Source organism: Aspergillus fijiensis, assembly GCF_003184825.1.
Source record: "Aspergillus fijiensis CBS 313.89 unplaced genomic scaffold BO72scaffold_50, whole genome shotgun sequence".
NCBI classification, from domain to species: Eukaryota; Fungi; Ascomycota; class Eurotiomycetes; order Eurotiales; family Aspergillaceae; genus Aspergillus; species Aspergillus fijiensis.
The window spans coordinates 208,965-232,734 of NW_024469026.1; the positions used below are offsets into that span (position 1 = coordinate 208,965).

General features: G+C 55.8%; 10 protein-coding genes across 10 annotated transcripts; 8 read left to right on the forward strand and 2 right to left on the reverse strand.

Annotated features, from left to right (window-relative positions):
• The first annotated feature begins 1,012 nt into the window (after positions 1 to 1,012).
• On the forward strand, positions 1,013 to 3,271 carry BO72DRAFT_211826 (MFS transporter). Its single transcript, XM_040939676.1, has 4 exons — positions 1,013 to 1,700; positions 1,752 to 2,738; positions 2,790 to 2,921; positions 2,977 to 3,271. Exons 1-4 carry the CDS (start codon positions 1,372 to 1,374, stop codon positions 3,215 to 3,217), a joined length of 1,689 nt encoding a protein of 562 aa, XP_040798331.1. The 5' UTR covers positions 1,013 to 1,371; the 3' UTR covers positions 3,218 to 3,271.
• Positions 3,272 to 5,572: 2,301 nt separating this feature from the next.
• BO72DRAFT_461394 (uncharacterized protein) lies at positions 5,573 to 6,574 on the forward strand (the record flags this gene model as incomplete). Its single annotated transcript, XM_040946518.1, has 3 exons — positions 5,573 to 5,692; positions 5,751 to 6,218; positions 6,275 to 6,574. 3 exons carry the CDS (start codon positions 5,573 to 5,575, stop codon positions 6,572 to 6,574), a joined length of 888 nt encoding a protein of 295 aa, XP_040798332.1.
• Positions 6,575 to 6,892: 318 nt separating this feature from the next.
• Positions 6,893 to 8,836, reverse strand: BO72DRAFT_530294 (sugar phosphate isomerase/epimerase family protein; the record flags this gene model as incomplete). Its single annotated transcript, XM_040950291.1, has 2 exons — positions 6,893 to 8,139; positions 8,815 to 8,836. The coding sequence occupies 2 exons, from the start codon at positions 8,834 to 8,836 to the stop codon at positions 6,905 to 6,907; spliced, it is 1,257 nt and encodes a 418-aa protein (XP_040798333.1). The 3' UTR covers positions 6,893 to 6,904.
• On the forward strand, positions 8,813 to 11,532 carry BO72DRAFT_450855 (alpha-xylosidase). The gene has a single exon (XM_040945352.1). The coding sequence runs from the start codon at positions 9,182 to 9,184 to the stop codon at positions 11,414 to 11,416; it is 2,235 nt and encodes a 744-aa protein (XP_040798334.1). The 5' UTR covers positions 8,813 to 9,181; the 3' UTR covers positions 11,417 to 11,532.
• A 904-nt stretch (positions 11,533 to 12,436) lies between these two features.
• Positions 12,437 to 13,391, forward strand: BO72DRAFT_499236 (RTA1 domain-containing protein; the record flags this gene model as incomplete). Its single annotated transcript, XM_040948830.1, has 3 exons — positions 12,437 to 12,587; positions 12,646 to 12,894; positions 12,946 to 13,391. The coding sequence occupies 3 exons, from the start codon at positions 12,437 to 12,439 to the stop codon at positions 13,389 to 13,391; spliced, it is 846 nt and encodes a 281-aa protein (XP_040798335.1).
• A 305-nt stretch (positions 13,392 to 13,696) lies between these two features.
• On the forward strand, positions 13,697 to 15,761 carry BO72DRAFT_530296 (cytochrome P450; the record flags this gene model as incomplete). The annotated part of the gene is made up of 5 exons (XM_040950292.1): positions 13,697 to 14,223; positions 14,282 to 14,316; positions 14,402 to 15,127; positions 15,179 to 15,646; positions 15,744 to 15,761. Exons 1-5 carry the CDS (start codon positions 13,848 to 13,850, stop codon positions 15,759 to 15,761), a joined length of 1,623 nt encoding a protein of 540 aa, XP_040798336.1. The 5' UTR covers positions 13,697 to 13,847.
• Positions 15,762 to 15,925: 164 nt separating this feature from the next.
• Positions 15,926 to 16,927, forward strand: BO72DRAFT_516912 (RTA1 domain-containing protein; the record flags this gene model as incomplete). Its single annotated transcript, XM_040949610.1, has 3 exons — positions 15,926 to 16,076; positions 16,146 to 16,394; positions 16,455 to 16,927. 3 exons carry the CDS (start codon positions 15,926 to 15,928, stop codon positions 16,925 to 16,927), a joined length of 873 nt encoding a protein of 290 aa, XP_040798337.1.
• Positions 16,928 to 17,780: 853 nt separating this feature from the next.
• On the forward strand, positions 17,781 to 18,674 carry BO72DRAFT_461400 (uncharacterized protein; the record flags this gene model as incomplete). The annotated part of the gene is made up of 1 exon (XM_040946519.1): positions 17,781 to 18,674. The coding sequence occupies one exon, from the start codon at positions 17,781 to 17,783 to the stop codon at positions 18,672 to 18,674; it is 894 nt and encodes a 297-aa protein (XP_040798338.1).
• Positions 18,675 to 19,129: 455 nt separating this feature from the next.
• Positions 19,130 to 20,928, reverse strand: BO72DRAFT_516916 (MFS transporter; the record flags this gene model as incomplete). Its single annotated transcript, XM_040949611.1, has 4 exons — positions 19,130 to 19,338; positions 19,396 to 20,261; positions 20,315 to 20,704; positions 20,767 to 20,928. The coding sequence occupies 4 exons, from the start codon at positions 20,926 to 20,928 to the stop codon at positions 19,197 to 19,199; spliced, it is 1,560 nt and encodes a 519-aa protein (XP_040798339.1). The 3' UTR covers positions 19,130 to 19,196.
• A 477-nt stretch (positions 20,929 to 21,405) lies between these two features.
• Positions 21,406 to 23,725, forward strand: BO72DRAFT_211925 (uncharacterized protein). The gene is made up of 4 exons (XM_040939677.1): positions 21,406 to 22,358; positions 22,408 to 22,825; positions 22,875 to 23,169; positions 23,230 to 23,725. Exons 1-4 carry the CDS (start codon positions 21,446 to 21,448, stop codon positions 23,671 to 23,673), a joined length of 2,070 nt encoding a protein of 689 aa, XP_040798340.1. The 5' UTR covers positions 21,406 to 21,445; the 3' UTR covers positions 23,674 to 23,725.
• Positions 23,726 to 23,770: the final 45 nt, after the last annotated feature.

The window sequence follows — 23,770 nt, forward strand, 5'->3', positions numbered from 1 at the left end:
GTTTGTTATGTACCGTATGTTTGTGCTATACTTAGCATGTCAAATGCTTCGGACTGTTATCCGTGCAGCTCCCCATGCGGGGATGAAAGGTAGTAAGTAATTTGAGCAGAAATGAAATAACACGGAGTTAAGTTGCTATAACGATGGAGTGTAGGGCCTCTCGGTCTTTGTTTGTGAGAAGCCGACACAGGGACGGGGTTGGATTTACCTGCGGGCCGAAGCCGACTCTTATACCAAGAGCTTGTGTCTGGTACAGGAGATGCCTACCTATTCACCTGGGGCCGGTGATGATATAAGTACAGTACATACCTTCTGGGTGGTGTGGCAGGTACATGTAGCAGCACTCAGCTGGTCTGTGCGCTCTGGTCCCTGAAAGAACTGACTGAAGGTGGAAATGTGGCCACGGAATCAATTCCGCCAGCCGGAGCGGATCAACTCCGGGTACTCAGTACGGTTCCCCCCCATCCCCGATTTTCTCCTCTTTCCCCATCTTCCTCGTTATATTCCAACTGCTCTCCGGATCTACACAACATTTTTCTTATCTTCTTCTCTGACATTGCTCCGGATCATACGATCCTAGTCAGCAATCAGCGACCAGACTGATTATTGGAAGAAAAGATTGTCTTTTCCAGCAATCCCCTAGGCTGCTCAGCCACGTGCAGCTGCGGTGGAGGTGGACTGGGCTCGGCGCTACTGGCCTTCGAGCTGCTTCACAGTGATGCATTGCTCCCAATGAGTGGATTTCTCATGCACTGACTATCGATTTGTGTATGCTTGACCCGAGTGTATCTGCTTATCTTCTGATTTGGTGCTATACTGATGGTTCCTGGCTGGCCCCCAGACTCCCTCAACTCAGCCTGATGCCGAGTACCCGATGATGTGCTTCCCGTCTGGGTCCACTCGCAGCCGTGGTCGCTCACCTCTGCGGAATTAACAATTAACACCTGTTGCCTGCCTGCCACATTGACTTACCTCACTCGACTCGACGATGGTGAAATCCAAGCGATTGATCCACGAAATGACTATGACTCCGTTTCTTCCCGCGGCCGGGCTTTACCCGCATTCAGCGCAGCTGGCACCCTGGCGATAAGTGGTGGATTGCCACTCTCGGAACTCGCAAGATACGCACTATGGATCTCGAGATAATGGCCCCGTCTGCCCCGTCTCTGACCCACTTCAACCGGCATCGGCATCCGGGAGGAAAACTTTTTGAACGAGGGAAGAGACGAAAAAACCGGTCAGCTTGCCAGGACCTAGCTCCTTTTAATGATTCTTTGGCCCCCCTTGGGCCGTGGTGTCCTGCTCATTCCTGTCTCTCGCCGTCGTCGCCATAAGGAAATTCCTCACGGGCACAGATTTTGAACTGTGAACATGAGTCAAGTTCCTGCCGAGAAGTATGACCTCGAGGCCGAGGACGCTTCCTCGGTCTCGGACCATTTCGCCAGGTCCTCCCGGCGCGATTCTCGGGCGGAGTACCCGGACCACCATGATACCATTGAGCTGGAACGAATCAACACCTACCGTCTGCAACAACAGCTCACGGTCGGATCTAATCGTAGTCGTACCCCGCGTGAACAATGGCTCCCCATGGGTGCCGGAAAGCCCTATCCGCCCGCCCTTCCGGACTCGGAGGCGTATGTGGTGGAGTTTGACGGAGCCGATGACCCCATGCACCCTCAGAATTGGCCCCTCAAGCGGAGGTACGGCACGTCTTATTTGCCGTGTGCTTATACCTGCTAATGCTTTCCTAGAGTCATGATCGCTTCTCTATTGACCTTCTGTGCCTTGGTCACCGCTTTCGCCAGCGCGGTTTTCGCAACGGCGGCCTCAAAGGTCGAGAAAGCCTTCGGTTTTGGTTCCGAAGTTGCCGCTCTGGGCACGACTCTCTACGTACTGGGGTTCTCGGCTGGCCCGACTGTATGGGCGCCCTGCTCCGAATTGCTCGGTCGGCGATGGCCATTGATGATTGGCATGCTCGGATTTGACATCTTCACCATCGCTTGCGCGACGGCTAAAGATACGCAAACCGTCATGCTGACCCGCTTTTTCTCGGGATTCTGTGCGGCTAGCGTCATCGCCCTGGTCCCTGCCAGTCTTTCCGATCTCTTCAACAATGAACAACGAGGAATTGCGATTGCCATGTATACGATGTCCGTTTTCACAGGACCATTTACTGCGCCTTTTATCGGTGGCTTCATTACCGAGAGCTATCTTGGCTGGCGTTGGACCCTATATCTGCCTGCTATCGTCGGATTCTTCAGTCTGGCATTGATGATGGTTTTCTGTGAAGAGACATACGCCCCTGTCATTCTAGTACAGAAGGCAGCTATCCTCAGACGCCAAACTCGAAACTGGGGCATCCACGCACGCCAGGCTGAATTGGAAATCGATCTGAAGGAGTTGGTGACGAAAAATCTGGCCCGCCCGTTCTTGATCCTCTTCACCGAACCGATTGCCTTCCTGCTCACTTTGTATATGTCTTTTATTTATGGGTTAGCGTATGCCTTGCTCGAGGCATACCCGATTGTATTCTCCGGCACCTATGGTATGACTGGAGGTGTGGCCGGTTTACCCTTCATTGGCCTGATTATCGGAGAAATATCTGGCAGCGCTTTTGTCTTATCCATGCAAGGGTCGTATACTCGGAAGCTGAAGGCCAACAACAATGTACCCGTTCCCGAATGGCGGTTGCTGCCATGTATTGTCGGTGGTGTGGCATTTGCAGGGGGCTTGTTCTGGTAAGAATCGTCGTCCTGTGATGGTTCATCGCTTGCTAACAGATCATGCAGGTTCGGTTGGACAGGCTGGAACAGTTCGATTCACTGGATGGCTCCTACGGCCGCCGGAGTCATGGTCGGGTTTGGAATTACTTCAATTTTCATGCAGGGATTCAACTATCTGCTGGACTCGTATTTGCAATTGTAAGCTAACCTTCCGAGCTCGCTTTCCATGAACGCATCCACTAACCCATTGCAGTGCTGCGTCGGCTTTCGCAGCCAATACTATGATGCGGTCCATGGTAGGGGCAGTCTTTCCTCTCTTCACGGAGCAGATGTTCCATAATCTAGGCATCCAGTGGGCTGGTACCTTGCTTGGGTGCATTGCGGTGGTGATGATTCCGATTCCTATACTCTTCTACGTGTACGGCCCACGCCTACGAAGGAAGAGTAAGCTGGCGCCGCTTGTGGAGCCAGCGGAACAGCTGAAGGAGGCATAGGGCAGACGGAATGTGAAACTCAATTAGATTAATAGACCCTTTGTGCAGCAGTGGACTGCCACTCCAGCCACACCAGATACGATCACAAGCCAACGATGCGCATCAGCTCAACAAGAACTGGAACGTGCGTCAACATCGAAGAAAAAATGATGAAACTTCGTACGGTTCGGAAATTCAACTATTATCTTTGCCAATTCCATCAGACAAGATGTGGCGTTGCTATGTAGGGGCTGCTTCTCGAACTTTAACCGCCGGCCATCGTCGGGGTCAAAGCCTTCAGGCCCGTCTCTCCTTCTGCAGGAGATGAAGAAATGGATTAAACTTTGATCTACAATGGCTGCAGATTTCATCCTTTTCGACATGGCGTGGATACCATTGCTCGAGACTGCGAAACCCAGGCTTGGTCTAGAGAATACTTTGCCTTAACGGAAGGATTTAACATACAAGCCTCAGCAAAGGTGCCGTATTGAGATGCGGGGTATGAGAGAGAAAATCAAAACAGTAGTTTGGAAAGCAATGCTTTACTATCTACCCCCGCCGCAAACAATATTCTTGTACGCTTACTACATCTCCATGCTCCCAGTCACCATGTCATAGGGAAAGCAGAAAGACCGGGGTTGACTGGCTTCTACTGATCCTCTCCAAGCTCGCATCCTTCAAATAAACTGAGACCCTCTCTCATTCTTCTTTCCGTCCTCCAGCGATCCCAGCTTAGAACAGACAGACAACACGGCTCATCAAAAGGAAACGGACCCCTTCTATTGACGGATGTGAGCTTCGCACATTCCGTGGAAACTTTGGTCAGTGGCGAGCTATTACAGCTGAGCTCCGACCGAATTCGTGTCAAGACCATGTGCTTGCAGTGTTTCAAAAACAATGGGTGTGTTCATGGACGGGAATATTCCTGCCTCCTCAAGACACTCAGTCAGCCCGAAAGCTACCTCTACCGAGGACGTTAGAATTCAATTGCGACTAGGCGTGGCCGGCTCCCCACGGATAACAAGCACTGTTACAAGGGAGTATGTTACACAGGTTGGCTACACAATCATTCCGCTGGGTTGAGAGCGGCCACGGGACCTACTTATATGGGCCGGCGTACCTGTCGAGAGTTTTCCAGCCACCTCGGCAGTCGACCTCGCTGGTTGCATCGAGGCGTTGCTTGGGTGATTTGCTTGGATAGACTGGGGGTCCCACGTTTCCAGACCGCACGAGCGAACATGATGGTTTACAAAGTCGAAAGCTTAGTCGAGTTCTGATATGGGCGGTGATGAGCTGACTGGCCAGAAGGTAGTCCTCTATGACCCTCACATGCTAATGATCGATGGCAGGACCAAAGGCGTCTTTGCGGCCATTTCTCAGCGTCAGCGTCAGGGGTTTACAAGGAGCCAGGGTTGGCTGAGTCAGAGATTTCACTGCTCATTGCCTCCCCCACAGACAAGATTTCCATGAATATATGGAGTAGTACTTCAGTTCCCACAGCAACGCCATGTGAGGAACCACTTTCCCAGGAACCTCTGATTTACCGCCGAGCCGGTCCGAATCTACCAAGTACCAGGATCCGCCCTTTTGAGTACCGGAGCCTTGATCCACCAATCACGAGAAGAGAAATGATCGCACTCAGGTACCCTCTGCACCAGCATTCCCCGTGCAACGTGAGGTGCATTTTTTGTGGTGGTACGCTGGCCCCTGCGTTCCAGGGACATTCCAGAGGCAGGGTGGGGGGATGGGATCGGGGCGGAAATCAGATCCGCTGCGGCGTTGCGGGGTCAACCTTCACCTAGCTGAATTGGGTTGCCATCTATTCACAACGGAGACGGTTGCATCGGTGGCGCCCTGGTCACGAGATTTTGGCAATGATAGACAGAAGATCGCATTAATGCAGAGATGATATCACCTCGGCTCTCCTGGTCATGTGTCAATCTGCCTGTCGAATGGTGGCTGCAAGCAATGTTGGTGACCGCAACGGCCGCTTCGGCATCCTCTTCTTACTCGTACCTCAATCGCGGAGATCACTAATCTCCAAGAGCAACCCGGGGGAGTAGACCTGGTCAACGAGGCCCATACCAAGCTCCATCCCTCTCGGGAGGCGGCGATCGTCCGTTTGGGGCCGTGCCCAGCATTCCTGAAATCGAGGCGGCTGGGCACCGCAGACGGCGCCGGATGGAGGAACATGGTCGGAATCACAGTGCCATATATTGCGCCAGACCTTAGAGTCTCGATGGTTCTGAACTCTATTAACGATTCACTTTCATCCCCCGGGACGGTGCACATGAGGAAGCTTGGCGACCAAACCCCGATGTTTCAGCGGGCAACACATCTCGACACCAACAACACTCAACGAAGACTATATCGAACATGAGCTCCCTACGCTCTCTCCTGCCGGTCATCGGCTCTTTCACCGCGTTTCTCTTGGGGATTCTGTGTCTATTCTCCGGGAGTCAACGCCAGTTCCTGCCGCAGGGCAATCTTTTGACGGTGTGTAATGCCCAGCCCCAACAAGGAGGAACCAACCCACTAACCTAGCGTCTTCTAGCTGTACACCAGCGGCGCCGGCGGTGACGGGGCGCCAGACTTCTTCACCATATATCCCATGTCCTACTGCGTCGGGTACCAGGAAACCTGCGTGATCGACGAGAAGTCGAACACCACGACCATCCAGGACCGCATCACCGAGTGCTCGGACCGCAGTGTCCTCTTCGAGTTCAACCCTGGCGACGCCATCCAGCAAGCGCTGGGCAACCCTCCGACCGGTCTCCAGCCCGGCAGCTGGCCTTCCTGTATCACCGATGACTTCCACGCCTTGAAGCCCACGAACACTACGATGGTGCTCTTCCTGATTTTCGGAACGGTGGCTGCCATTGTTGCCATTGCCCTCCGTATCTGGACGATCGCGTCCGCCCGCGCCGCGCGACCGGATTATGCCTCCCAGCCTCCACGCTACCCCGGCACGGGGACCGAGCTGGAGACGCCCCCGACTAGTGTGGAGTTCTATGCTTTCCTGGTAAGCGCCTGCCTTTCCTCGCTGTATGGTGTAAGACGATGTCTAATGACAAGCAGACCAGCGTGTTCAGCTTCGGGATTGCGGCGACCATCGCAAGTGTCATCGCCAAGGAGTTTGTGGATTTGATCAGTGAGACCGGCAGCGAAAAGGGGATCTCGGCGGTCGGGGGCAATACCTTCCAGGGAATGATCTGGACGGCCGTGGTGTTGCAGCTGTTGGGGACGTTGCACGATTATTTTGCGATTGTGACGTACCGGAGGGCGCTCAGCGAGGAGTATGGATCGCCGTCGTCGCCGCAGGGCGAGCAGTGCTCGGAGCAAAAGCGGTTGGTGGTGGTGGAGGAGGATGATTGCTGAGAAATTGGTTGTTTTGGTTATTGGCGTTGCATTTTTGGCGTCAGGTGGGGAATGATAATGATATGACGTGGTAGATATCTTGGGCCGGTTAGTTGTTGCTGTCATTGTGTTTTTTTACGATACTCTCTGTTTGATGCGATGGTCATCATGATACTCGATACTTTGCTGTGGTTTATGATACTCTAGTATACGCGATGAACCTGTCTTCTCCAGCCATATTATATTTGCCTTAGGTGTGATGATGTCAAGCACATTGAGCAGACAGCACAGTCTGATTTGATTCTTCACTCAGTATCTCATACAGTATAGCATAACAATCTCTCATCCCCACTATTGAGTCGCATCCCCCAAAGCCGGCACATTGGCCACCTCCTCCAACAACCACCTCAGCCCCTTCATCCCCCGTTCGGCATGCACCCTCGGCACCGAGGCGTCCTTCTCACCCAGCGAGTGATTAAACACCTCCAACGACACAGGGCCCTCATATCCCGTCTCCAAGACAGCAGCAGCCACCACCTCCACCGGCATATACGCGCCCCTCTCCTTCTCCCCGGGAAACAAACGATACCCCCTGGACCAAGGCAAAAGCCTGGGCGTGTCACCCTGCACATCCCAAGCCCTAACCTCCTCCAGCCCCACCCTCACCGCATCGCCCACCTGAAAGAAGAAGATTTTCTCCGCAGGCACACGCCTCACCAAGCTCCGCATCGACTCCCTCAACCCCCGCCTCGCCACCTCCAAATTCCCATGCACCCTCCCCGACCCATCAGCAGCATACGGATCCGCCCACTCCACGGCCAGAACATTAAACGCGTCCACGACCAACCCCACATTCGCCCGGTCCGCCGCCTGCACCGCCTCCCACGAACTAGCCCAGGTATTCCTCCGCGCCCAGCTGAGCCCCTCGTACCCGATCCGCAGCATCGGCCCGCCGTCGGCCTCCGCGTACGCGCGCGCCATATCGCCCAGCTCGGCGAGGTCCTTCGCTACGACCTCTAAATCGGAGGTGACCCCCTCGTCGGTGCGGATGTTGGCGCACAGGAACACGAGATCCGTGCCGAAGGCCCGCATGAAGGGGAACCGGGCGGCGACGGAGTCCAGGGCGGCGCGCCGGGCGGTGGGGTCCAGGATCCCCTCGATCTCGCGGCAGGGCTGCGTGCAGGCAATCTTGAGGGAGAGGGAGGCGGCGAGCGAGCCGAGCTGCGCCGCGATGCGGAGGGTCTCCGCGGTGGATGTCCAAGGGGTCTGCGGTCGGGGGAGGGCCCGCGAGTGGTGCGCGCTCAGGTAGTGGGCCCAGTCGTCGTCGAACAGGTCGATGTGTGTGTATCCTGCTGCGGCGGCGGCGTGGAGGCGCGCTTCGAGGGTGTGGTGGGCTGCGCTGCCGAGGCTGAGGGTGGCGATGCCCAGGGGATTTGGGGGGGTAAGCTTGGACTTGGTCATGGTTGTGTTGTTTCTGTGTGTGAAGGGGTCGTGGGTGTGGTTGAGGGGGAGACGGTGATTGAGGGGATGTTTATATGAAAGGTCCCGGGAGAACGGTTTCCCGGAGTTCAGGGCGGGTGAATGGTCTGGGTAATGTGAGTCAATTGTAGCTTTTGGTTGGAAAAGGTGCTCGTTTTGATATGGTGTCTTCACTGAAGGGTTGGTTTCTTTTCTGACTGCGAAGCCGAGGCTGTGACGTAGGACCGGCGAGCGAGCCAATCAGGTCGGGTCTTTGGAGGGGGCTCCGCACCCGGTCATTTGTTTTGGCTCCGGTCCGGCCAATTGGTGGTGCACATCACCCCAAGACATCAACACGACACAGCCCTTGACGGGGCTGTGATCTCCATAGCTTCAGGACTAATTTACTAGCTTTGGTGTATAGAGAAGGGCTCATTGCTTCATGTAAACTAGAGGTGAAATATAGAGAAAATGAGGTAGGAATGGGGTATGGCTGTCAGGGCCTCTAATATTAATGCATCTTGCGCCAGACACACCACTTCTCAGATAAATCTTAGCAAGAGGCTAATATTCTTCCTTCAGACAACAGTCTTGTCGGTAGTGTCTTCTCCAGAACCGAAGGATGAGCCACATCTTCTTCGGGCTTGGCAGGTCGGCCTGCTGCACATCCGGAACCCTCGGCTCGAAGCTGCACGGCCACGTCAGGCTGCATACGGACGGAACATCCCGACAGGCCCACCGAGAAGAAAGAGTGAAATCCCGGCGGAGGCCACTGCAACTTCAACTAAACAACCATCACCTACTATACCAGATCATCTCCGACATCAGAATTCTGTTGGGAGTCGATGTGATGCGATCCAGCAATGCTCCGGCAAATCACCTGATACGCAAGCCCTATACGCAACAACCTCATTCTGCCGGTATGCCCAGATGTCTGCAATCGCCTCGGTCTCGCTCAAACTCCGGACCCCCCTCAAGACCCTTGCCTGATCGACATTGATCGACACTACCCCTCCCGCTAGCACCAGAGTCCGCATGTACTCCTTGATTCTGCTCGTCGTACGATGGTTTCCTCCTGTCTTAGGCTAATCGGCTAAATCACTCCAGCGTGCTTAAATACTCTGCAGCGATGTTCATCTCCCTTTGTACGCAAGCAGTGCGTCCAGCAACATGTACTTCCTCCTCACACTCCTCGTGGTCGGGCACTGCCTGGCCGACTACTTCCACCCCAACTCTACCGGCCTGCGCCTGCAACACGGCTTCGAGACCCTCCTCATCCAACCCTACGGCTACGATGGCTTCCGCGTGCGCGCCTGGCCCTTCCGCCCCCCTACCGGCCAGGAAATCAGCTTCATCTACGACCCACCACTGGAGGGCTTCGAGAACGGCACCGCCCACGGCATGAGCTACGACCAGACCTCCACCGGCGAAACGCCCCTCACCCTCCGCAACGGCAACCTCCTTCTCCGCACGACCGGCTGGGGCGGCAACGAGGGGGGCTACCGGCTGTCTTTCTCGCGTCTCAACGCCGACGGCAGCGAAACACTCCTCACCAACGAATACGCCCCGCTCAAGTCACTCAACCCGCGAACCTACACGTGGCCCGGCCCGGGGGCCGAGTTCCGCGCGGAATTCAGCTTCAGCGCCACGCCAGACGAGCAGATCTACGGCACGGGCACGCAGCAAGACCACCGCATCAACAAGAAGGGCTCGGTCATCGACCTGGTCAACTTCAACACCTACATCCCCACCCCGGTGTTCATGAGCAACAAGGGCTACGCGTTCGTGTGGAACACGCCCGCCGAGGGCCGGATGGAGTTCGGGGCGCTGCGCACCAAGTTCGTCGCCGAGTCGACCACCCTCGTCGACTACGTGATTATCGCTGCGGACGACGATTCTGCCAACAACAACAACACCACCTCTTCCGTGTCCAAATACGACACCCTCCAGCGCCGCCTCTCCGCGCTGACCGGCCGGGCCCCGACCCCGCCCGCCTTCAGCCTGGGATACATCCAGTCGAAGCTGCGCTACGAGAACCAGAGCGAGGTCGAGCAGTTGGCGCGCAGCTTCGCGGCGCACGACATCCCCGTCTCGCTGATCGTGATCGACTACCAGTCGTGGGCGCACCAGGGCGACTGGGCGCTGGACCCGCGGCTGTGGCCGAACGTCAGCCAGATGGCTGCAGTCGTCCGCAACGCCACCGGCGCAGAGCTCATGGCCAGCCTGTGGCCCAGCGTGGCGGACAACTCGGTCAACTACGCCACGCTGCAAGCCCAGGGGTTTCTATCAGCCACGCGCTCCGGGCCCGGCACGACCGACAGCTGGAACGGCAGCTACATCCGCAACTACGACGCGACGAACCCGCTGGCGCGCCACTTTCTGTGGTCCACCCTGCACCGCAACTACTACACCCACGGCATCAAAAACTTCTGGATCGACCAAGCCGACGGCGGCGCCCTCGGCGAAGCCTACGAGAACAACGGCCAAAGCACCTACATCCAGTCGATCCCCTACGCGCTGCCCGACGTCCTGTACGCCGCGGGCACCCAGCGCGGCGTGGGGAAGCTCTACCCGTGGGCCCACCAGCAGGCCATCGACGAGGGCTACCGCAATGTGACCGCCACCGCGCCGGGCGACCCCTGCCCGCACATCTCCCTCAGCCGCAGCGGGTACATCGGCTCGCAGCGCTTCTGCAGCATCATCTGGTCCGGCGACACCACCTCCGTCTGGGACACGCTCGCCGCGCAGATCGCGTCGGGCCTGTCGGCCGCCGCCACCGGCTGGGGCTGGTGGACCGTCGACGCCGGCGGGTTCCAGGCCGACCCGACCGTCGCCTGGAGCGGGGACATCGATACCCCCGAGTTCCGCGAGCTGTACGTGCGGTGGTTCGCGTGGGCGACCTTCCTGCCGTTCATGCGCACCCATGGCAGTCGCGCGTGTAGTGTGCAGAGTGCGTATACCTGCGCGAACGAGCCGTGGTCGTACGGTGCCGAGAATACCCCGATCATCACAGGGTATATCCGGTTGCGGTATCAGTTGGCACGCTATTTGACGAATGTGTTTGAGCGGTTTAGCACCGAGGGGAGGAGTATTATGCGGCCCTTGTATATGGATTTTGAGCACACGGATAGGAACGTGAGTGGGCTGGTGGCGGCCAATACGAATTTCACGACCCAGTCGTATATGTTCGGGCCGCGGTTGTTGGTGAGTCCGGTGACCAGGCCGAATGTCTCGGAGTGGGAGGTGTATTTGCCTCGTACGGGGGAGAGGGGGAAGTGGACGTATTGGTGGTCGAATGAGACGTTTGCTGGGGGGGAGGTGGTTACTGTCAAGGCGCCGCGGGAGCATATCCCCTTGTTCTTCTGGGGCACCAGGGAGGAGATTCTGAGTGGGGAGGTTTTTTGAGGGCTTGGATGGTAGAGGGGGTGGAATTGCTTTGGAGGTGGCCGGGTTTCAATGTTTGAAGCATGTGCTTCGACTGCTATAGACATACAATTTCAGAAGAACGTGCCTTGAATTCATTCCGCTGCAAACCCATCAAGGACTAACGTCGCCTACTCGAGAGATTATTCAATAACGTACCCGACACCTTCGTGCTATATTAAATTCGAGCGTAATGACCACTGCCTTCTGCGTAGAGAGGTCTGAAAAGCTAGTCTGACAATGAAGTTGGCGCTGCCGTTCCGGATTTATATACGTCCAATGCCCATGTGGGTAGGGTACGTGCAGTTTCAAGTCATGGGGACATGGCCACAAATGCTACAACTAACTCAGAACGTTAAAATAGTCTCCCACTATCTTGACAAGGTTCATTACATTTCAATCATCTCCGGGGTGGGTGCTGTGGCTACGGAGGTTCATCTCCGCCAATATTCCTAACACAGCCCTGTGCTGATCCCTCGAGCAACAGACATCCGAGATCAGATCGTGGTTCTATAGATAGATTGTCTTAGACACCTCGCTACAGTTGCAAGCTTGACAACCACGGCATGACTTCCTGTGGGCCCCAATTGCATTGATGTTGTGTTTTGTAGGGCCGTCCGGCCTGCTGCCTCAGGCCACCATGCACGATGAAACAGAATGTTTCTTACCTTCTGCTTGGCAGCATGAGCAACCGCATGGGCCATGCAGGCAGTGGATTAATGCGAGCTTGGCTTAGGGCCCTGATGGACACGCTTCCATAAACTAAAAATACACAGTGCCAATCGAGTTGCATCTTGGTGATGCCAATGTTCCAGTCTCGACCCGCTAGCCCCAACAGAGCAGGAATTACGAAATACGACTGAGGATCGATCAACAGCTTCAATTTCGACACCACATCCGCTCCTGGCCTCGGTACAAAAGGTCTGTAGGACCGTCTGCTGCTCTTGTCGGTCGTGTCCAACGTCAATCTCTTCCCACATCACCACTACTCCATCCATCACCATGCAAGGCTGGACGGCGTACGCATATGATCCCTCCATGGGAGGGGCGGTAATCATGATCCTGCTGTTCCTGATAGCCACTTTGATCTTCATCTACCAGCTCATCCGCACCCGGGCCTGGTTGACGCTTGCCGCCTTGATCGGGGCACTCTGTATGTTGCAGCTTCCACGATGACCGATCGGACGCTGATGATTCTTTTCCTTCTATAGTCGAAGTCGTCGGATACTGCGGTCGCGCCATGTCCGCCCATCAGTCCCCGGACTGGACCCTCGGTCCCTACATCATCCAAAGCACACTGCTGCTGGTCGCCCCGGCCCTCTTTGCTGCTACCATCTACATGATCCTGGGTCGCATTATCCTCCTGGTCCGCGGCGAGCACCACTCCATCATCCGCCTGAAGTTCCTGACCAAGATCTTCGTGGTGGGCGACATTCTCTCCTTCCTGATGCAAGCCTCCGGTAGGAGCTCTCTGCCCGTATAGCCCTTCCCGTCACCCTGACAATCAACAGGCGCCGGTCTAATGGTCAAGGCCGCCTCCGCGACGGACCACACGGGCGAGAACGTGATCATCGGGGGCCTCGTCGTGCAGATTCTCTTCTTCTGCTTCTTCATCACGGTGGCGGTTATCTTCCAGCGGCGCATCTACCGCCACCCCACGGTGCGGTCGGAGTCGCCGCAGATCCCGTGGCGCAAGCACTTCTTCTCGCTGTACGCGATGAGCTTCCTGATCCTGATCCGGTCGATCGTGCGGTTCATCGAGTACATCCAGGGCCAGCAGGGGTACGTGATCACGCACGAGGTGTTTATCTACGTCTTCGACGCGGTGCCGATGTTTTTAGTGCTGTGTATTCTCATTGTGGTCCACCCGAGTGAGATCAATGGGTTGCTGGGCAAGTCGCGGGTGGCGGCGGTGGGGAATGGGTTGCGATTCAAGGATGTGACGCCGGCTCTGTGATTTTCTTCCGGGGGGGTCTGAGGGAGTTGACTAGACTACAGACAGCACTGTTACAGATTCAATAAAATTCAAATTGTATCCACCGAACAAGAACCCGAACAGGCAATGAATACGCATCCGAGATGGAGGGAAGGGGGTGGGGCAGGACTAAGCTTCAAGTGGGCATGAGTACGGATACGAAGTGGAGCCCTACTTTCTTTCTCCCTTTCTTTTCTTGCTTTTTCCTTGTACCTTACTTACCATCTTCGACTGATAAATCTAGTATCACTACTAGGTACTCCGTACAGTTCAGGATACTCCATTCTCCGTGAACGCCTTCAAGACAAGATACACCTCGGCTCGATCCTCCCACTTCGCCCCCACGACTCTACTTTATCTCTGTTTCTACTTCTACTTCCTACTTCTCCCAAATTCCAAATGTAAAACCCTCCGTATCCTCAGGACATCCGTCCGACCATGTCTATCCTCACCATCCTATGCCTCGCGCTCGTGCTCTCAGCCAGCTACACCCTCGCCCGAATCTACACCACCTACCGCCCCCTCCGCGACAGCCCACTACCAGTCCTCATCGTTGCGACCTCCCTCCCCCACCCACTTCGGAGTCTCTTCACCCTCGTGGACCACAACTCCCGCCTAGCCCTCTTCTTCCAACGCGACCGCTTCAGCCACCACTCCTGGAACTTCCGCGACAAATTCGCCCTGCACGCGCGCTACGGCCGGTCCTTCTTCCTAGTGACACCCGGAGGCCGGGAGTTCATCACCGCGGACCGCCCCGTCGCAGACCAGATCCTCGTGCGGCGGAGGGCGTTCCCCAAACCGTTAGGGCTGCTTGGTACTGCCCTTCCTCCCCTACTCACATGAAAACGAAATGGCTGACCAGGAGAATGTAGACAAGTTAGAGCTGTTCGGACCGCATCTCGCTTCGGTACGCCCCCTGCTCCGCTCACATCACTCATCACTGTATCCCGTGCGAGAGTTCCGATTGCTAATCAAGACGTGTATGGGTGCAGGTCGAAGACACAACCTGGCAGTGCCACCGCCGCATCACCGCCAGCGCCTTCACCGCGTCCACTGACCAGGCCGTCTGGACCGTCTCTCTTGCCCGCGCGGCGCAGCTGGTCGCCACCACCCAAAACGGTACAACCACCGCCACCAGCACAAGCACATTCCCCGACCTCGCCGACGCAAGCCTCGACGTGCTGCTACACGTCTGCCTCCCCACTACCACCCCCTCAGACACCACCTTCAATCCGCAGGAGTGCAAATCCGCCCTTCTCCGCTTCCTGGGCATCCTCACCGCCCCGACGGGGTGGAGCCTCCTCCCCTGGCGCCGCAGTCAGGGCTCGCGGGGTCTGTGGGCAGGGGCGCGCGAGCTCGGGGAGAGTATCGCGCAGCTGGTGGAGTACCGTCGCCACCGTCTGGATGGGACCCTGAAAAGGGGGCATGGGGATCTGCTCTCGACGTTGCTGCGGTGCGAGGGCTGGGCTGGCAGCGGCAACGGCAGCAGGGATTATCTGTCCCCGGACGAGATCCGGGGCAATGTGTTTTTGTTTCTGTTTGCCGGGCATGAGACCACCGCTAATACGTTGCTGTATGCCGTGTATCTCCTGGCGATCTTTCCGGGGTGGCAGGACTGGGTGGGGCAGGAGATGGATTTCTTGCTGAAGGGCGTGGGAGGGGATGAGGAGCCGGGGTTTGAGGTGTTGGAGGGGCTGAGGAGGCTGAGGGCTGTTCTGGTGGGTTTCCCCTTTCTTTTGTCTGGTGGCGGTGATGGCTGATTGTGGTAGATGGAGACGCTGAGGCTATTTGGCCCTGTTGTGAATGTGCTGCGCGAGACGCGCGAGCAGGACCAGATGGTCAAGGCGGAGACTCCGTTCGTCATTCCGGAGAATACCTCCATCCGGGTCAATAGTGTGGCGCTGCATACGGATCCTGGGGCTTGGGGATGTGATGCGGCGGAGTGGAGGCCGTCGCGGTGGGTGGTTGGGTCGTCAACCGGACAGCCCGGAGAGGATGTGTACGACGCGGAGATGGAGCAGAAGCTCATCGCTTGGTCCGAGGGGCCGAGAGTCTGTCCAGGCAAGCGGTTCTCCCAGATTGAGGTTCTGGCGGTGCTGCTGCAGCTGTTCCGACGGCATAGAGTCGAGATTGTGGCTGAGCCCGGGGAGACGGTCGAGGAGGCACGGGAACGGGCTTATGCGCGGGTGCAGCAGAGCACAATGAGTTTGACGCTGCATATTCCCCAGCCGGAGAAGGTGTGTTTACGGTGGGAGCGGCGGAGAGATAGTAATCTTGCTTAATCTAGACTAAGTGAAACAGCGTGCTTGATTCATTGACCTGCATTACTCTCAGACTAAGCCTGCAGACTAGCGATGGGCTTGGTAGTCAATCGCGCCTCAAACAGGCATCTAAACGAGTACGAGACCCGAATACGACATCCCAGCCTCCAACGATACACTCTATATTCGAGCAGATACATCCACTATATAAGCATATAAGCCTGTGGCCAACATCCCCACAACGTGATCTCAAGCATGCCGACCTACCTCCTCTACCAGTATGCCCCCTCTCTCCCCGCCGCCATTGCGGCGACGGTCTGCTTCGGCCTCCTCACCACCAGCCATGCCATCCACTACTGCGCCCAGCGCACCTGGTTCTTCACCCCGTTCATCATAGGAGGAATCTGTACGTAGCTGAAACCCCCTCCCTCCCCCATGTGTAACCCCACGGCTCAGCACACTGATCTCAACCCAGTCGAAACAACCGGCTACATCGGCCGCATCATCAACAGCACCCAGACCCCGGACTGGACCACAGCCCCGTATATCATGCAATCCCTGCTGCTGCTCGTCGCCCCCTCCCTCTTCGCCGCCTCCATCTACATGATCCTGGCGCGCATCATCCGCCTCACCGACGGGGACACTCGCTCCGTCCTGCCGGCCCACTGGATCACCCGCGTGTTCGTCGTAGGCGATGTCCTTGCTTTCCTGGCGCAGGCGGGAGGTGGGTCCTTCTCTCTCTCCTTCCCCCTTCTTTCTGTCATGATCACTCATAAACTCGTAGGCGGGGGCCTTCTGGCCAAGTCCAATTCACCAACCACCACCCGAACAGCCAACTGGATCGTTATCGCCGGCCTGGGCATCCAGGTGGTCTTCTTCGCGGCCTTCATCCTCGCCTCGGCGGTGTTTCATCGCCGCATGCGTATCCACCCCACGCGACGCGCGCGGAGGACCCGGGTGCCGTGGAGTGGGTTTCTGTGGGTGCTGTACCTCACCAACGGGCTGGTTCTGGGGAGGTCGGTGTTTCGGCTGGTCGAGTTCGCGATGGGCAGGGATGGGGTTCTTCAACGGCGCGAGGTCTGGTTGTATGTGTTTGATGGGGCGGTGATGGCGTTGGTGATGCTGGTTTTGCTGGTGTGGCATCCGAGCCGGTTGCGGGGGGTGAGGAGGGATTATGTGAGGGGGGAGGGGGCAGGGAAGAAGAGGAGGAGGAGGAAAAGAAGGGAGGAGGTAGATGTGAGGAGAGTCTGGGTTTAAGTGTCTGGATGTTATGATAAGCATAGGGTGGAAATACGAAATCAGAAATATAGGTTTGAGGAGGTTTGAATGAAACGATTGTGGGTAAGGATGTCTTCGAAGCTGTGCTGTAGAAGTTGTTCATCTTGTAAGGCTTATAAAAACTCTTACACCCTGGCATCATCAATATGATAACACTGTTGGCAAGACTTGAGGTGAAATGTGAAAGATGGTGGATGTTGGGTTGAGGGGTCAAACAGTGAATGCGCAATGAAGGGAATGGTCCGCCAGCTATATAAGCAGTCTCCTTGCTCATTCTCTTGCTCTTCCTCATCTCTGCATCTCTTTCACAACACACTTCTCTCCCTCTTCAACCTATCTTCACCTCTACTTGATCACTCCTGCAACTTGGTCTCGTGCCATCTAACCCCATCAGTCTTACCTATCTCTCTTCGACTTCCATCTTCTCTGCGTCATACGCTTATCTCCTTCAACTCATAACCATTCCTTCAACTCATGTCATCTCGATCCTGTCAATCTCAGCTTTCTTCTTAGCGCTCTTGCTTATCACTGCTGTTGATCATCTCCCAGACACGCTCTTCTATCAACACAGTACTGAGGCCCAACTCAGGCCATCTCAGTTCTGTCAGCCCCACTTACTTTCTCATCCATCCTGTTGTTCCCCGTTGCCGAACATCCCCTAAGCACTTTATATCAACAGAAAACAGCCCGAGGTTCGGCAACCCCCTTTTCAACAAAAGCAAGACGCAGGTGAGAGTCGCTCTTCAACTTTCTCTCTGCCCCTCTATGGCACCGTGCTCCTTGCATGGTTGAGACACTAACCTTTGCATTTCCCTAGTCTCCCCCCTCCAAGATGGGCAAGAAAAACCGAACCAAAGCCAAGATCGACATCAAAATGAGAATCAAGAAGCAAGAATCCGAGATCAGAGACAGGATAGACCACATCCTGGCCCTGACCGACCAACGATCCCCCCAGATACAAGGGTTGTGGCTCGAGAACGAAAGCTACAGCGACATCCCGTCCGTGGTGGAGTGTCTGGAAGACGCCCGGCTCGAGCGATCGCCCGAGAGCTATGCGGAGCTCGTCGATCTCGTGGCAAGAAGCATGCCCTCGAAGCGGGAGGGCAAAGACCTGCATCACGAGCATGTCCTCAGCAAGTTCTTGGACTATCTCGAGACCGTGCGCCCCGACTTCGATGCCTTCCGCGCCACGGCGGCCTATCAAGCGGAGTGGAAGACTCTCCTGGAAGCCCGCCGGAATATGGAACAGCAGGAGGAGATCGTGCAAGAGGCCGAGGAGCTGCTCGGCGACTGGGGCGAGCGGGGCCGGCACCTCCTGCACATGTATGCCTATTTCACCCGGTGTTGGATCAACGGCCTCAAGAAGGTCTTTGAGCATGGATATTCGTACGAGGAGTGCGTCATTCGCCTGAATCGCGCCGTGCTCTCTCGTCAAATGAAGCTAGGGAGGCGTCGCCCTCGGAAAGTCATGCCGGGTGATGCCTGGACCGCGAGTGAATGCGGCAAAAACCCGGCGCCGGTCACGACGCGGGATCTCGACGACTTCGGCCTGATCATCAATGATCTGGGGCTAGTCGAGTCGAGACGCCAGTATGAGAGGGCCCAGCTTGCTGCTGCTCAACATGGCGAGCCCCAGTCTGCGAACCAGGTCTCTCGCCCGGCTGACGTCGATGACGATGATGATAATGGGCATGGTTATCGCTCGCGCAAGCGCCGTCGACTGTGAAGACTATCGTGGGTATTATCGGCAGATGCGACCTGTTGTTTTGCTTATGCGTTCTGTGAGTTCGTGGCTGGGACCGATTGATGATATCGTGTTGGCTAGGTAGATTGTCGTTGTTTTGTGAAATTGTCATGATCTTTTACTTGTTGATTTATCCCAAGATACTCGAAGATTATGCTCTACTGTTCTGGAAGGCGGATCTCTATTTGGTCTCAGTCACTTACGCTGTACTGTAGAGAGGTAGAGAGAGCACTTCAGCATCACCTGTAACAGCACAAAGTCCATCATTCATGGCAGCGAGTGCCGTTAATTTCAAGTTCACCGTCAATCTTCCCTAAATTATTATCGAGACAATTACAACCGAAAAGGATGAGCATTATCCCCATTTCTCGTACTGCAGTCTGTCATTTCAACGTAACATCTACTTTTGCCAACGATGTCTATGTACTGGCCATCCACGATACTTTTAGCAGCCCCATCCCATCATTAGCTCATTAGTCACCTCAAGGAACCCATAACCAAGTTCTAATGGGCCTTGGTAGCATAGGGACTTCTGTCCCGCAAGTACTGCCCATACAATCCCAACAGCATCGCCGCCGGAAGCCCAATCCCCAACCCGATGAAGCCCAGCAGACTCCCCGCCCACCCATACCCCAACGTCGAGTACCTGTGGAAAGCATCAACCCTAGCTCGATACCAAAGGACTTTGCCCGGAAGAACTCACATATAGGGAGCGAACATCGGAAAGGTGAAGCCCGCAATACAGCGAATCGTCGACACGGCCGCCAGCCCACTGGCGGCATACCGGCCATAGGTATCGATCACATACGCATTCACGGAGATGGTGCAGGCCAACGCGCCGGCGACAAAGATCGAGGTGCCGATGTTCGGCATGATCCAGTGCAGCCGCTTCTCGGCGGACCAGCCGTACCAGAACATGCCGGCGCTGAGGAACAGGGTGGCGGGGAGCATGATGGGGATGCGGAACTCGGGCAGGCCCTTGCCCCCGTTGCGCCGGGCGAGGGTGCGGTAGATGCGGTCGTTGACCAGCGTGCAGCACTCGGCCGCCAGCGCCGACCCCACCGCGATCGAGATGTAGTTCAGCCCCGCGATCTCCGTGCGCTCGCCGTACACCTCCGTCCACAGGTCCACAAAGTCCGCGTACAGGATGTAGATGTTCCCGTACAGGTAGGCGTTGTACAGCGCCAGCACCTGGATGATGGGCTGCGTGGCCAGCAGCCGGAACGGCCGGATCAGGTTCGTCGACAGCTTCTTCAGGCGGCCGGCGTCGAGGTAGTCGTAGTCTGTATATAGGTTGGTTGCGCCGGTGGTTTTGGTCAGTTGGGCTTTCTTGCGTCGGAGGAGGAGTGGCGGGTAGGTTTCTTCCAGGAAGAACAGGCCGGACAGTTGGATGGCCACGCTGAGCAGCGAGGAGGTGTAGAAGGTCCACTGCCAGCCGGTGTTCTGCGAGATGAAGCCGCCGATGACGGCCCCGACCAGGGGCGCCAGGATCGGCGACCAGCTGTAGATCGCCACGGCTTTGCCGCGGTCTTTCGCGTGGAAGAGGTCGCTGAGCGTACCGCCGCCGATCTGGGAGACTGTCAGTGACAGCTGCTGAGGAGCGCTGGGTTTCAGTCACATACCCCGAGGGTGGCGCTTCCGCAGAGGCCGGCGACAAAGCGCAGGACGATGATGGCTTCCTTGGTGCGCGCGCCGCCGCACGCGGCGTTGAAGACAATGTACATGAAGTTCCAGGACTGGACCACCCGCACCCGACCGTAGATCTCGGACAGCGGACTGGCGACGAGGGGGCCGCACGCAAAGCCCAGGAGGAAGATGGAGAGCACCATCTGCTCGACCGCCGGCTGGGTGATGTTCAGGTCGGATGCAATGGCCGGCAGTGCCGGAGCGACAATGGTCGACGACAGGGGACTCATGAAGACGAATGAGCTCATGGCAAAGATCGCCTTCCATTTGCGCATCGCACTCCAGTTCTTGGGGTTTTCGGGGTCGTCCTCGCCCTCCCAGGTTACCTGGTGGGTGTCATGGTGAGGAGGTGTTCGGCGCAGTCGACATAGGTGGGAAGAAGACTCACTAGAACTCTGTCGGACTCGACGGTGCCATTCTCTAGGTCACCTTCTTTTGTCACCTTTTCCGATGACTTCTCTGGCAGTGATGAGTCTGTGGATGGTGTTGGATTCGCATCTTCGTGTTCCTTGATGGTGTTCAACCGCTGCAGTACTTTTCTGATGTTCATGGCTGATAGAATCTCCCTATGTTCCCCTTAGACTCAACCGGGGCTGGCATGAAATAAATTACCCGTGCCTAGTCTAGAGGATTAAAATATCAGATTGAAAATGTCGAGATGGTGGATGTGAACTAATATGCAATATGCATCAAAGCACTAAACTGCCAAGTCAGTAGTGGAAATGCTGGTGAGCCCGAGTACTCCGATACAAGTCCGATACACACCTTGTAATTCATTCAAGTCCGATCCATCACAGACCTTTAGAGAAAGTGTGGGTGGAGAAGAACTGGTTTTTTTTTTTTTACGTTCTTCCTGCTATCTCTACTATCTCGACTATCTTTCAACATTTGCCAGGCTTGGGCAGTGATTTCCTGGTGGTGCGCGAATGGTAGATTACTGTCACGTGACCAACTTGTACCATCGACTCCGTTTGTCGCGATCCCCTCAATTCTTCTTCTCTTCCTCCCACAACCTCCCTCCATATGGCCGAAGTGCCAACAAGCCATCCATTTCGGAGTGTCTGGTCATGTCTACCCTGAGTCGCCGGCGTAATCGCTCGCTGGCCTCGTGCGAGCCATGTCGCAAGAGCAAGATCCGGTGTGATCACGGCAAACCCACCTGTGCATCCTGCCAACGCCGTGGGCTCCACCCACAATGCTGGTATCATCCTGCCCCTCTGACCAAGCATCGGACTTCGCAGAGACACTCTTTGTCCACGCCACCGGGCTCACTCCGTGTCGCCCAGACGGGCCCACCCCCGCAGCATCCGGTCGAGAGTCCCTTGGCCGAGACCCCCAAGTTCCACACTTGGCCGTTCATGTCCGCCGATCCCAATGACTCGTCATCGCTCGCCCTCCCCCCGGGCCGCCACAACTACAATCTCAAGGCCCACGACGAGCACTTGGTGGCCATCCAACGCATTGTCGCCCAGCTGAAGCTCTTGCCCGTCATAGAAAAACAGTTGCATGAATATTACTCGTTCAGCCTAGTCGCGCTGGTCCCTCAGCCGCTGCTCTTGCAGCTCATCGCCTCCATTCGAGCCGGTCTCGCAGCTTTGGGCTATAATCAGGACAGCCTAGATGCAGAGCTTGACATTCACTGCGCATCAAAATTAGCCGAAGACATTCTACGGGCCTCCTCACTGGAAGTGGTCATTACCCGCGACTTGGATTTGCCGGCGTTCTGTGCCTTGTTCTGTGGGCCCAATCTACGCATAGAAACTCTTGGCCTCCTGTATACGATGGCCGCACGCGCAACTATGTTTGCTGTAGGGGACGGACACGACGAAGACCGTGACAATGCCTTCGTTCGCGATATGGGCTGGTACGGCAACTTGAGCCTGCGACTGGCCCGTGAGCTTACACCGCAAACAACTGATCTAATCACATGGCTTGCGCACGAGAACTTACAGTTAACCACCATCTTCGAAGGCGATGCAAGTAAGTTAAACTGCCACGGGCTCAGCGGGCACATTTAACATTGGTGTAGGCTTAGGTGTATGGAGACGCTTGGGCGATCTCGCCACAGACATCCTAGCCTTAGGCCTGAATCGAGAAGCAACCCACGCCACGACGCCATTCTTCCTTGCGGAATGTCGACGAAGAACCTTTGCTAGAGCATATTACCTGGACAAAGTATTTGCATCGGTATTCATGCGGCCGCCGCGCATAACTGCTCGACATGCAGACTGCAGCCTTCCATTAGACCTATCTGACGAAGAACTTTTCGCGTCGTCAGCTGTGATAGAGCATGCAAAGCACAACCTGACACCGGATGGCTGGAATACCGACGGAAAGCATCGAGTTGCTACGTGGGCTCGAATACGCTATATACTCGCAGAGTTGCGTGAGGAGACCGTTGAATTTCAGTTTCGAGTCACGCATGCCGCTGATTCTGTGAAGCTTAGGTATGTAATGGCCTGACTTTTGTTGAAGCCACTCGCTCATTATCCACAGAGAGTTATCCGATCGGTGTACGCAGGCATGGAATCGGCTACCGCCACACCTCCAGTACAGGCAGGACTGCTGGACATCGAACCTCCCTCCAGAACTTTGCCACATGCATGCAAAGATCTACCTGTCTTATCTGCACATTCACTTTCAGATTTACAGACTCCTTGGAAATGCAGAAGGTCTAACGACCCCTCAGCCAGAACTGCTTGAGGTCTCAGCCAGTATGCTTGAGACCGTGATTCAGATGACGAATAGTCGCGGGAGAACCTCTTTCTCGCCGCGCGATCTGCCTGGGATTGTATGCTCCCCTGACTGGTATTGCACTGCAATAGTAGACCTCTCCATTGACCGGTACTAGGTTCTCTCTTATGGTTTGCCATGTGCTGCAATTCTATCCGCCGCCCTGGAGAACGTGATGCAAGATGCATCAGCAGGGACAAGGCTGCCGGAAGGCATCAAGACCTCCAATCTCATTCGCCACCTTTCCGTTCTGGTGTCTCAACTGGAGAGCGTATCCAACCCCAGCGAGACCAACTACGTATTCTGCCTCAAAGCATCGAGGGCTATTTCGCGCAAGCTCGACGGGATTTTAGACAGTTTTACAGTAGTCAGTTCTATAAAGACCCCAGCCCCTGACTCAGTCCCAGAGCCAGTTCCGACGCCCCCACAAATCGACAGCACAGTCCCTATCGCGATGGGTGAAATGGACATGAGCTCATTGATTGATCTTGAGAACTTCAATTTCACAGACTGGGCAATCAATTTCGACATAGGCATGACTGATGAGTTAAGGATGTTTTGAGCCTCCGAACACTAAACTGAAAGACCTAATTCAACGTTACAGACAGTACGAAAACTGGCCAATGGACCACAATGCACACGGGCAGCTTTCTTTTTCT